A 13743-nucleotide genomic window follows, 5' to 3' on the forward strand; every position below is an offset into this window, starting at 1 on the left:
GCTTTAGCTTTTGTTACATTATACTCACTATACAAATGTACCTCTTGCACTCTTACTTGTACCTTTGTACCTTTTGTTTCTTTTAAAAAAAATTTTTAACAAAAAATATAGTTTTCCAGTTTGTGATGTTCAGATACAGTTATGATTTAAGCATTGCCCAGAGCCACAGAAGAGGCAATGATAACCCTATGGGGGAGATTTACTAAAACTGGAGCACTTAGAATCTGGTGCAGCTCTGCATGGTAGCCAATCAGCCTCAAACTTCAGCTTGTTAAATTAAGCTTTGACAATAAGCACGGCTTTGAAATCCCGCAAGTTCATCTGAACTAGCATCATTTCAAAGCCGCATTTCAGTCCAATTTCAGGGGCGTCCTAAAAGACATTTGTGTGGATTCATACACAGATGTCTATTGAAATCGCCCCCAAAGTCACCAAAAGTAGTGCAGAAACGACTTCTGGAAATTAGTGCAACGCTGCAAAGTCGCACCCATTGGGACGCTCCTATTACCAGCAATAGGCTCTGATTTGAGATACGATTTGACTTGTCAAATTGCCTGTCAAATCGCGCTGATGTGAACGAGGGCTAAAACCTAGAAGCGAGCTGCACCAGATTTTGCCCTAGGCGTCAAGTGACTGGTTTAAAAACATCTGGAAAAAAAAGAAGTATTAAAAAAAAATATATATATAGAATAAATGCTTTGAGAGAGAGCCCCATTTGGGCTTCAAAAGAGTTCAGCTGACATTCTGCTGTCTACTGCACTCTATTTGCATAAACATGACAATACTTGTTCAAAGAATGGATACACTTTCCTAGTTCAAACTGACAGAACAATGCAATTTATACACTTTTTATCTGTCACAAGTGAGTGTATATATTTCTAAATATAGTATCAGATCTACATAACATCCAGAGCTAAAACAAAAAAAGTCCATTCTGTGTACTTCTAACCTGAGGTTTACATAACCCCCTGCAGAAATGGTCTGCTAGGAGGGACAGCAGCCTCTTGTTACATGTCTGTGCAGTACAGCCTTAGTATGTTCCAGTGAGCCGAACATAGTCCATGAACCAGTGAGGCCATCATTTTCTCATGCTGAATAACTGAATTTATTCTCTCTTGAGAAAATGAGATTGAGGGGGAATATGATTAACATGTATAAACATGTATAAATACATAAGGGTCCATATAGTGAACTTGGTGCGGAGTTATTCACTTTAAGGTCAACACAGAGGACAAGGGGGCACTCTTTACTTCTAGAGGAAAACAGATTTAGTCTCCAAATACGGAAAGGTTTCTTCACCGTAAGAGCTGTGAAAATGTGGAATAGAGTCCCCCCAGAGGTGGTTCTGGCTAGCTCACTAGATTGCTTTAAAAAAGGCCTGGATTCTTTCCTGGGTGTATAAGAAGAAATTGGTCGCACACCACCACGGGATCCAATGAAGAAAATTTCTTTATTCACTTGAATGGTACAAGGTACAGCAGGGTAGGACAGTAGATGCGTTTCACACTAATGCTACGTGCTTGTTCACTACTAGTACAAGAACAAGCACGTAGCATTCGTGTGAAACGCATCTACTTTCCTACCCTGCTGTACCTTGTACCATTCAAGTGAACAAAGACATTTTCTTCATTGGATCCCGTGGTGGTGTGCGACCAATTTCTTCTTATACGTTTCTCCCGGTGGCGAGCCGAGGTTCAGCACCTACTTTTGAATTGTGGACTTTGACTGGCCTGAGCGGTGTCATCCCCTCTTACCTTTCTTTCCTAGATGTACATAATATAAATGGGTACTAATATTTATAGGTAAAGTTGATCCAGGGAATATCCGATTGCCTCTCTGGGGATCAGGAAGGATTTTTTTTCCCCTGCTGTAGCAAACTGGATCATGCTTTGCTGGGGTTTTTTTTGCCTTCCTCTGGATCAACTGCGGGTATAGGATTGTGTATATGGGATTGTATGGTTGGGTTTTCTTTACTGTTTTTTGTTTTTTATTGGTGGACTTATGTCTTTTTCAACCTGACTAACTATGTAACTATAAGCCCAGACTTAGGCTTTTCCAAAGTCAAGGATACCAGCAACTATAGCAGTGTTTCTCAACCAGGGTTCCATGGAACCCTAGGGTCCCTCTTCTGAGGTTGCTGGGGGTGGGGGGCCTTTCATCAATGGTGGATTGATCTCCAACCATAACTGATCACCAATGCAAGGGGGTCATTTCCACTACTAAACCAACCATTAATGTTAGCATTAGGGATCGACCGATTATCGGCAACGCCGATATATCAGGGGCCGACATGCACTTTCCCAGATATATATCGGAATCGGCCCCTGAAGGATAACGATATTGACGATATTTAGGGAAAGTGCATATCCTGGGGTGATGCATGCAGCTAGAGGCATCACCTCGGTACGGGTGTCCATAGCCGACGGTCGGCTGATTTGTAATGACAACCGATGCGGCTCGCCCGGGCCTCCCGTCCCACTGGGAGACCCGGGCATCCTACCTCCACCTCCGCCACCGAAGAGAAGACCCGGGTCTCCATGTAAAAAACCTAGAAGTGATGTCATGACATCACTTCTGGGTACTCGGCGCCAAATTAAATAAACTGACAGCATTCAAAACAGCCAAACTTGGCATTTTGAATGCTTTTCGGTGCCGAGGAGGGGTTTGGGGTATTTTAGACCCCCAGATCCCTCCACAAGAAGTACCTTTTAAAAAAAAAAAGAAAATTAAAAAAAACTATTTTTTTTACATGTCCGAAAATATCGGCAGATATCGGCCGATACCGATATCCGATGACCAAAATTAAAAAACGGATATCGGTCGATCACTAGTTAGCATGGAAACGAACTATGCCACATTACATTTTCTGATATTTAAAACCTTCTTTGATGCTAAAGTACCATGAGCTGTAGGCAAATTGATTTTTTAGCAGGGGTTCACTAAGAACCTAAAAATTATTTCAAGGGTTCCTCGGGGGTAAAAAGGTTGAGAAAGGCTTAACTATAGGGATTTAGGTAAAGCCAGCTGCACAATATGAATGCCATAATGGAAATGAGATCACTTTGGCAGTGGGCTGGTTAGGTTTAATGAAAAATGCTGACATTTGACTGGGATGTCAGTTTATGTAAAACTGTTCAGAGTAAAAATGGCACATATTCAAATCAAACAAAATTTAAATTTGCTTTTTAAGTAAAATAAACAAATTCCCTCCTTCTGTACACGTATCAGCCCAGCCGGAAATACTCCAGAGAGATCACTTTATGTTGCCTCGTATATTTATGACAGTCATTACACATTTACTCTGCCCAGCAAGTGAAACTGCTAAAGATCAGCAGAAAGGGCTTGGAATGTGATAACTAATAATAACTTTATTATCATAAGTCGTAAACAATTTTCTTTTATGAACAAGGTGATCATTTCATGAGTTTATTAAGGGTATTATTTAAAGGGAAACTATTGATTTTGGTAAATTTTTTTGTTTTGTTTGCAAGTTTGTAACATTTTGTGTTCATTACTTGCATAAAATCAAACAAACATTTAGGCCTATTGCTCATGATACTCGTGTTTGAGCATCTACTTTTTCAGACTTTTTATTTTTGTATGTATTTTCACATATATGCGTTTGCGGAATTTTGTGCGCACATGTGCAAAATGTAATCTCACGTTCTTGTTCTGCACAATATTTAAAGGGGCATTTGCGCACATTTGCATGAATTTGCGCGCACAAGGCATAAATTACAGACCAAAAAAGCTGATTTTTCTATATATTTTTTTTTATTACAGAAGATTGGACAGCGCTTGTTTACGCACTTGTGTAGATAGGCACATTACAATTAATGGGCTGTATTTTAGCTCAGTAAAAAAAAAAAAAGTTGTACTGAGCATTTTCAAGCTGCAGTGTTCAAGAGGCCTAAAGGGTTAGCCCACCAATATTAAGGTAACCACCATGTACTCTGCCTACCTCCTGGGTCCCTGCTGTACTTACCCCCGTGGATGATGGGCAGTCAAGTGCCCATTCAGTCGGTGCACCTGTCTGGAGATTTAAAATCCACGCTTTTCTCCGCCTCCTTTCTGCAGCACTTTCAGGACAGATCAAAGAGACTCTCTGTGCTGGTGATGCCCAATCAGAATAGCTGTGATCCGCCCTGGACACGCTGCAGAAAGAAGGAAGAGGAGCGCAGATTTTAAAATCCCTGGACTGGTGAACCAGCTGTGTGGTCACTGACAGCTCTTCACTCACGAAGAGTAGAGCAGGGACTTTTTCTGTAAAGTCAATAGGAGCAGGGGGGTTTGGGAGACAAGCCATGCTGTGTGTGCTAAAAGACACACAGAGGGCGGCTTGGGAGCAAGCCGGAAAGAGTGCCCCCATAGCAAGTGGCTTGCAATGGTGGGCACTCAGCAGGGTGGGAGGAGCCCGGCGTGCCAGTGGGGGACCCCAGAGGAGGAGGATCAAGGCTGCTCAGTGCAAAACCATTGTACAAAGCAGGTAAGTATAACATGTTTCTTGTTTTAAAAAATATATACATGGGTTTACAATCACTTTAATTAAGGGTGATTTATGATGCTGTGAATACATTGTATACTGAAACTTCATATTACAGACATATGAACTGGGAAAGGTATCCGTCCAATGAGTTATTCAGCTGTGCAAAAAGCAGATCAATGAGTTATTCAGCTGTGCGAATAGCAGATCCAAGTATACCTACTCACAGCACAGTAGTAAAATTAAAAAGGGGGAAATTATAAAGCAGAGTGGACATTACATTTGCAGTCCTGAAGCCAGTGGAGTACTAAGCACATCTAAACAAAATAAATAGCTAAGCTTTACAAATGTGTAGTATTTTTTTTTTAGCAGCCATGTGTCCTAGTAAGGGCTCATTCAAACCATGACTGTTAAGCTGCTAGTTCAACGCAGGCTCAAGGCGAGGTCACTTAGAAAACAATTTAAAGCGGAGTTCCGGCCTCAAAATTGACTTTGGGCCATCCGCTTGGTGAGTGCCACCTGAAAATGAAATGGATAATCACAATTTTTTTTTTTGTTTACTTACCTTGATGTTGAAGAAAATATACTCACCTTTCTTCCACTTCGCCCCTCTGCGGCCGCGGCCCGCACCGTCACTTCCTTTTTGCATTGATTCCTGGGAGCTGAACGTCATCGCTCCCAGGAATTAATGCGCCTGCACCGGCCCCGCTCGTCACTTCCGGTGAAGGCGCGTCATTCCCTGCTAAACAGCTTCTGGGCATGCCCAGAAGCTGTGCAGGAATGACGCGCCTGCCCCGGAAGTGACGGCAGGGCCGGTGCAGTGCATTGTGGGACAGAAGAGGACACGGAAGAGGACGCGCTGTCTTCAGCTGCCCACACCTGAGATGGCAGCGATGGAGAATAAATTTTCAAGGTAAGTATTTCTTCTAAAAGGTAAGTGAGACTTGGGACAGTTCAGAGGCTATCCATTGTGGAATGTACTAGCCCTGACTGTCCCGGGGGTATTTTTATTAACCACTTAAGCCCCGGAAGATTTTACCCCCTTCCTGACCAGGGGGTATTTTGCGATTCGGCACTGCGTGACTTTAACAGACAATTGCGCGGTCGTGCGACGCTGTACCTAAACGAATTTGGCGTCCTTTTTTTCCCACAGACAGAGATTTCTTTTGGTGGTATTCAATCACCTGTGCGATTTTTTGATCACGCGCTATAAACAAAAAAATAGCGTAAATTTTGCAAAAATAGCAATATTTTTCACATTTTTTTTTATGAAACCCCCCCCCCCCCCCAAATAATGTAAAAATCTAAATTTTTTAACATTTTCGGCCAATTTGTTTTATGCGACCTATGTTTGGTAAAAAAAAAAAATCGCAAAAAGCGTATTTTGATTGGTTTGCGCAAAAGTTATTGCGTTTACTAACAAAGGGAAAGATTTTTGTCATTTTTGTTGTTTTTTTTTAACACTTAATGGCGGCGATCTGCGATTTTTTTTGCGGTACTGCGACATTGCGGCAGACAGATCGGACCCTTGACTGACATTTTTGACACTTTTGGGGTTACCAGTGACATTTCTACAGTAATCAGTGCTATATATATGCACTGTTACTGTAAAAATACACTGGCAGTGAAGGGGTTAACTTTATTTGAAAGGGAGGGGCTATGTGTGTCCCTAGGGGCGTGCTTTCTACTGTGATTGGCTGTGGCTTCAGATGTATGAAGAGTGATCAACGGTTCTACATAGTAGAACCGTATGATCATCCTTCATACACAGGGGAGAATGACAGGCAGCTTGTTTACACAAGCTGCCTGACTTTCTCCCTCTCCTCCGGCGGCGCACGCTCGCTCCCTAGACCCTCACAAGCTAGTGACGTAGCCCTACGTCACTTTGCCTGTGAGGGGCTGACCGCCGACGTAGATAGTCGTGCGGCGGTCGGCAAGTGGTTAAAAAATCATGTCCGAGGCCGGAACTCCGCTTTAAGGTGACAGGTGTGCTTTTAAAAAGTCAGATGTGCAAATATTTTACTGCTCCGGCCAACACCTCTTCTCTGAACCCAATGTGAGACAAAGAGAGATTTTACAGCATAGAGTCATGTAAAAAGAGGCTGCAGATCTTTTTTTAGGTTGCAGTAGAAAGACCAGTGCAATGTTTTACCTCAATTTTCCTCATTACAAGAAGTCCGTCAATAACTTTACCTGGAAACAGAAAAAAAAGATATATTCTTAAAAAGTACATTATCTTATACAGGGTACAACATTTGCACATAGTGACACAAAGCACTATCGTATCACTGGAAACTGATCAAGGTAACTGTAGGCATGTTTTGTTTTCACAAACAGCAATGTCCCTGATTGATGGCCCAACATGACACTTGGGTAAGGTTAGAGCTGTGCATCCTTCCCTAGGGGAGATAATGAACGCATCCAATGCTGTAAAAATGTATTAATGCACATATTGCAATGGGACTTCCTGGGCACCAATTTTGTCAGGAAAATCGCAAAATAAATGAAGACCGGCACAGTCAAAAGTAGACTTTCCAACCTGCTATTTTCAAGGGGACATCTGTCCATCTATGGCCAACCTAAGCACAAGCTGGCTAACGTAGCAAATGCCCCTTAAAGCAGTTTTAAACCCAAAAATGTTATTATTGCAAACATCAATTCTTCGATGTAATAACATTAGTTTCCTTTTTTAGGCTTTTTTCCCCCCCATTTTTCATCTGATGATCTGGCTAGTAAGGGTTCATTTACACTTGCAAATGGGGAGTGGTAAAACCCAGTGGTCAAGGAGGGGTTTTACTACTCCTCAACTTCACCTTTTGCTGCTGAGGCAGTGGCTGTACACATGCTGCAACCGCTATAGCACTTGATGGGCAGCACCACCTAACACCACCCAATCAACTGCCCTGCAGCTGAGAACAACGCATGGTTGCCTGGTATTTAGGGGGTTAAAACAGGAGGTAAGAGAATACAATGCCTCCTCACCGCCTGTCTATTGCTCTCTGAAGAGCGTCTAGAACACGGATTGCGCTTCAAACAGCAAAGCACGTGTAAACAAGGCTTAAAGTGGTATGAAACCCAAAACCAAAAATGTATTGTATTGCAGCTTACGGATCATTAGATGTGGTGGCTGCATTAGTTTTCTTTTCTTTGGCTTTTTCCCCTCTGTTTTTACCTGGTGATCTGGCCAATCACACGCCTCCTGTATTAGAAAGCCTCCACTCTGGATGCAGGGGCACATGGGGGGGACAGCAGACAGTAACATTGTCAATCTGGGGGGGGGGGGGGGTGTTAGATGTATTACCAGATTGAGACAATAACAAATTGAAGCCAAACTCCAGCTAACATTTTATAATCAGTTACAGCAAACTTTTTTTTACCTTTTGCATGAATATAAGAAAAGTAAAAGCTGGTAATTTTAGACACCTCTGTCAATGGTAAAGTATAACTAAAGGCAAAACTTATTTTTTTTTTTTTTTTTGGCTTTTGTTGGAGTGGAGAAGGATTAGAAGAAGGATTAGAACCCGTCAGTTTTTATTGCTGTCTGTGCTCCTATTAAGCAGATTCTCTATCTCTCTATTTGTCCTGTTTACCATTATCATCGAAAGTGAAAGTAAAAGAAAATCCCAAATTTTGGGTTGCCCCCAGAAAAGTAATAGAGGGTAAATCTTCCAATGTGGACACTAGTTCTGGTGACCTGGGGTATCGTGGACACTAGTTCTGGTGACCTGGGGTATCGTGGACACTAGTTCTGGTAACCTGGGGTATCGTGGACACTAGTTCTGGTGACCTGGGGTATCGTGGACACTAGTTCTGGTGACCTGGGGTATCGTGGACACTAGTTCTGGTGACCTGGGGTATCGTGGACACTAGTTCTGGTGACCTGGGGTATCGTGGACACTAGTTCTGGTGACCTGGGGTATCGTGGACACTAGTTCTGGTGACCTGGGGTATCGTGGACACTAGTTCTGGTGACCTGGGGTATCGTGGACACTAGTTCTGGTGACCTGGGGTATCGTGGACACTAGTTCTGGTGACCTGGGGTATCGTGGACACTAGTTCTGGTGACCTGGGGTATCGTGGACACTAGTTCTGGTGACCTGGGGTGTCCTCAAGGAATTCCCTTAATTTGCAGGGATTTCCTCTCACTTCCTTTTTGGCTATGGGACAGGAAGTGAAGGGGAATCCCTGCAATGGGACACAGATGGTAAAAAAAAAAAAAAAAAACTTGACAGGGGTTATAATCCTCCTTTGCTCTATCCAAAATAGAAAAAATAAAAAAGGTTTTGGCCATAGTTCTACTTTAGTTGGTTTGTCTCATCCATATAAACTGACACATTCTGCTAGAGAGTTTGTGCTTTTTAAAAACAACAGACTTGCTGGTTGGATCAGCAGATAAAAATAGAAGAAAGAAAACCTAAAAAAGAAAACTAATGCAGCCATCACATCTAAGAATTGGTAAGCTGCAATACAATAAATGTTTGCTTTTGGGTTTACTACAGCTTTAAGTCTGTTAGTTTTCAACAGACCAAGCCAAGAAGTAAACGTGGCAGTTAGGCTCTGTTAACATATGCTGCAGCCGTGGGTCACAGGAGGGGGTCTGGTGTGTCCTTGTTCCCAATTCAGGTTCAAATCAGGTCTGAATTTTTGCCTAAGGGCTCTTTCACACGGTCCGCCTCCGTAGGCGGATCCGTGCTGCTCAGCGGGGATCGATCCGCGATCCCCGCTGAGCCGGCGGATGACAGCTCCGTCTCCGCTTGCAGTGCGGAGAGGGAGGTGTCACAGCCCCCGCTGCTCTCTATGGGGAATCGAATGAGAGCGGACCGCCTGTCCACTCTCATCCGATCCCATCCGATCCGATCCCCAGGACGGATGGAAAATAGGGTTTCCATCCGTCCGGATTTCACGGACAGGATCGGATGTGGATGGCAGCAGGTGTCAGCGGACATGTCACCGCTGACATCCGCTGCTCCATAGGGCTGAATGGGCATCCGATCAGATCCGCCTAAAAAACTGACAGGCGGATCTGATCGGACCGCCCGTGTGAAAGAGCCGTAAATCGGAACCAAAGACCCTTTTTACTGTAAATGCGGACCGCATTTAGAGCCGGTCACACTCTGCTGTCATGCTAATCAGATGCAGGGAAACCTGCATCCAGTTCACTTGAACCCAGCCTAAGAGGATTGAGACAAACCATTTCCTACTGACAGGGGTGCTTATAATGATCAGCTTTGATTCATCTATTTAAAACCTTTATCCGAAAAAGAATAAGGCCTCATGGACACAGGGCAATTTTACAGCGGCTGTTTTTGGCTTCAGATGTTTTTTTCCAGCCAGTAAACTCCCCAGCATGTTATTCGATGTGTCCATGCACACACAGGCTGTTATCAGCAGTTTTTGGAAGGTGCGTTTTCTGGCTGGAAAAAACACCCCAGAACTAGTGCAGAGAGGAGTTTTTCAGCTAGAACTGATAAAAGCTGAAAAACGGTAAAAAACGCAGCTATTCAGCGCTTATCAGCTTTTTTGAGCCATAAGCTTTTATGGGAGTATAGCATTGCAAAAAAAAAAAAAAAAAGCTAAAAAATGCTACAGCTAAAAAAGCCTGAAAAACTCCACTGCAAAAAACACTGAAAACTCAGTCTACAGCAACAGCTTTCTAGAGCTAATGCTAGTACCATTTTTATAAAGTCCAGTGTGCATGAGGCCTAAAGATTGCTGTAACTGCTTAAAATTGAAGGTAAAAGGAAAAAGATTGCTGTAACTGCTAAAATGTTGCTGTAATGGTTTAAGGCCCCGTTTCCACTAGTGCGACTTGTTGTGCGTCTTGACACATGTCAAGTCGCAAGACAAGTCAAAACCTATTACAGTATTTTCAATTAGGCCCGTTCTAACTGCTGCCACTCAAGACGCAGCGACTTGATAAAAGGTTTTTGCACTACTTTTGGATGACTTCAGTGCGACTTGTCCCTCATAGAAGGTAGTCGCACTGAAGTCCCCAGAAGAAGCCGCAAACAAGTCACACTACAAAGTCGCGCTTGAAATCGCACGACTTTGTAGGCGCAATAGTGGAAACGTAGCCTAAAAGTATATTAGTTGGAGTTCAGCTTTAATTTGTCAGTCAAGTCTACCTAAATCTGCTAGTGCATCCATTACCCTTCCCCCAGATTGACATTGATGCTGTCCAATGGTGTCTTTGCCGCTTCTCCTTCCAAAGTGGAGGCACCCACCCTAAGGGCTTGTTCACACTTGACTACATTTCTAAGGCTTAAAGAGGAAGTAAACCCACCCAAAAAAAAAAAAATGAAAAAAAAAAACCCTGTATGACAAAGGCATAATGAGCAAGTATGAATCGCATATTAGCTTATTATGAAATACTTACCTTAGAATGAAGCCCCGCAGTGCTGCCCGCTCAGTGACAGGACGGCCGACATGTTCCTCCGGCCATCTGATTTGCCGGAGGCGCAATGACATCACTCCTGGGCATGCGCGCGGGAGCCGCCATTCACAGCACAGGGCTCAGAAGGAACGGCACGGGTGGCCGTTCCTTCAGAGCGCATGCACCGATTACATCATCCGGCTGCATTAAAAGTAAATATCTCCTAAACGGTGCAAGTTTAGGAGATATTTACAGTACCTATAGGTAAGCCTTATTAAAGACTTACCTATAGGTACAAGTTATAAGAGTGGTTTACAACCTTTTTACCAAATACTCCTGAAACGTTAGCATGGAGTTGGAGACTCGCGTTAAAAAGCTTTAATCTGGGAGTTAGATTGGCGTTTTACAGGGGTATAATGATGAGTTAAACGCACTCCCCAAACACCCTATATGCAGTTTTAAAGCGCTTGATGAGCGTTAAGACGAATTAAAACTGCTCCACAATGGAAAGTGACATTACAGGAAATAAGCTAATTTTAACGCGCCGCAAAGCATTACCATGGACTTGTCATGAGGCTTCAATCTTGAAGCTAAGCGACGCTAACGCTTCATGTTTTGATAATGTGAACAGCACTGTGTGTTCATTGTATCATTTGCATAGGCATTTGAGGGGTGTTATGCCCCCCCCCCCCAAACGCATGCTTTTAACCACTTGAGCCCCGGAAGATTTTACCCCCTTCTTGACCAGGGCCTATTTTGCGATTCGGCACTTCGTGACTTTAACGGACAATTGCACGGTCGTGCGACGCTCTACCTAAACTAATTTGACATCCTTTTTTTCCCACAAACAGAGCTTTCTTTTGGTGGTATTTGATCACCTGTGCGATTTATTGATCATGCGCTATAAACAAAAAAAGAGCGTACATTTTGCAAAAATAACAATATTTTTCACTTTTTTTATATGAAATTCCCCCCCAAAAAAAATGTAAAAATCCAATTTTTTTAACATTATTGGCCAATTTGTTTTATGCTACATATGTTTGGTAAAAAAAATCGCAATAAAGCGTATTTTGATTGGTTTGCACAAAAGTTATCGTGTTTACTAACAAAGGGAAAGATTTTTGTCATTTTTGTTGTTTTTTTTTTTTAAGCGTAATGGCGGCGATCTGCGATTTTTTTTGCGGTACTGCGACATTGCGGCGGACAGATCGGACACTTGACTGACATTTTTGATACTTTTGGGGTTACCAGTGACATTTCTACAGTAATCAGTGCTATACATATGCACTGTTACTGTAAAATTACACTGGCAGTGAAGGGGTTAACTTTTTTTGAGAGGGAGGGGTTGTGTGTGTCCCTAGGGGCGTGATTCTAACTGTGATTGGCTGTGGTTACTGGTATAGGAACAGTGATCAACGGTTCTGCATAGTAGAACCGTATAATCACTATTTTTACACCAGGGAGAATGACAGGCGGCTTGTTTACATTATCCGCCTGCCTTTCTCCCTCTCCACCGACGATCGCCGAGTTACCGGCGGACATCGGGTCCGCCGGTCACACGCGCTCACTCCCCAGAGCCTCACAGGCTAGCGACGTAGACCTACGTCGCTCTGCCTGTGAGGGGCTGACTGCCGCAGTAAATATACTGTGAGCAGTCAGCAAGCGGTTAATGCCAGTATGAACTAAGCTTAAGACAGGAAGTGTGTTACTGGCAGGATCACCAGTTGAACATAAAAGAAAGGAAGCTTAAAAGATTAAACTAATGCAGCCAATACATTTAAAGTGTTACTAAACCCAGGACTCTGAATTCACTATATCTGGTCTCCCACAATATACAGAACATGGAAATGCAATTATTTTAGTAAATATAAACTGCTAAATACCTTTTCCCATCAGCAGTATATAGCAGTCCTGTGACTTTTATCAGTGCCTGGCTGAGCACTGGTTAAAGCTTGTAAGAGGAGTTTTCATTCTCCCGACTGTCACATGACCCCGGCATGACCCCTGACACACGTCCTGGACAGTGCTGATTGGCCCTGTGCTGTTCACATGCACCCTCCCAAAAAACAAAGAGAAAACTCTCTAGCAATACACAGCAAACTGAGCATGTGCAGTTGACCCCAAGGCTCTGTACTATCAGGCGATGGTTTGGGGACTGTGTAAGAAGGGGAGGATCAGACAAGATAGGATCAAACAGCCTTTTTACACAATGCAGAGGATTAACCCCTTAGGTTCCACAGTAAGTATAACAAGCATGCTTTACTGCACATACACCCAGATTTTACGGTTGCGGGTTTAGTAACACTTTGAGGATTGGTTACCTGTAATAGAATACATCCTTGTTTTTTGGGTTTAATAGGCCTTTATAATTCAACACAAGCACTCCTAATAGCCAGTGCAGCAATAACACTCACTGGTCCTATAGAGCCCGAATATTGCTTTCTCCACTCAGCCAATCGCTGTGACTACAACAGTTGTTTTGTAGTATGTGCACTACAAGAAGATGCTTTGTTCCAAGTCTCTGGAGAACGTAATGTGTTTGTGTGGCCTGAGCTATTGTGTAACCCAACACTCACCAAAAACCACATGTTTTCCATCCAGCCAATCACACTTTGAGCAAGTGATAAAAAATTGGCAGCCGTTTGTTCCAGGGCCGCTGTTGGCCTGCAGAGGAGAATAGAGGACATGATTTCATATACAGTCAGAGCAGACACATTATAAACAGAACTGCAGCTGAAGTTTGGATGGTTATAAAGAAGTCCAAGTTCAGTTACAGGTTTTTGCTGGAAAATTACTTCGAACCCCCAAACTTTATAAATTTATTTTTTCAGCGGAGACCCTAGAGAATAAAATGGAGATCGTTGCAATACTTTATGTCACACAGTAT

The 13743-nt window shown here is 43.1% G+C and overlaps 1 protein-coding gene across 1 annotated transcript in view; it reads right to left on the bottom strand.

The window, feature by feature from the left end:
• Window positions 1-13743, bottom strand: part of PPIH (peptidylprolyl isomerase H) — a 79419-nt gene that overhangs the window by 31842 nt on the left and 33834 nt on the right. Inside the window, exons 7-8 of the mRNA XM_082273364.1 lie at window positions 13433-13520; window positions 6636-6676 (exon numbers count right to left, since the gene is read on the bottom strand). Of these exons, the coding sequence (XP_082129490.1) occupies window positions 6636-6676; window positions 13433-13520 (129 nt within the window). The remainder of the gene's footprint in view (window positions 1-6635; window positions 6677-13432; window positions 13521-13743) is intronic.

Source organism: Pelophylax lessonae, assembly GCF_965119305.1.
Source record: "Pelophylax lessonae genome assembly, chromosome: 12".
In the NCBI taxonomy this organism is placed as follows: Eukaryota; Metazoa; Chordata; class Amphibia; order Anura; family Ranidae; genus Pelophylax; species Pelophylax lessonae.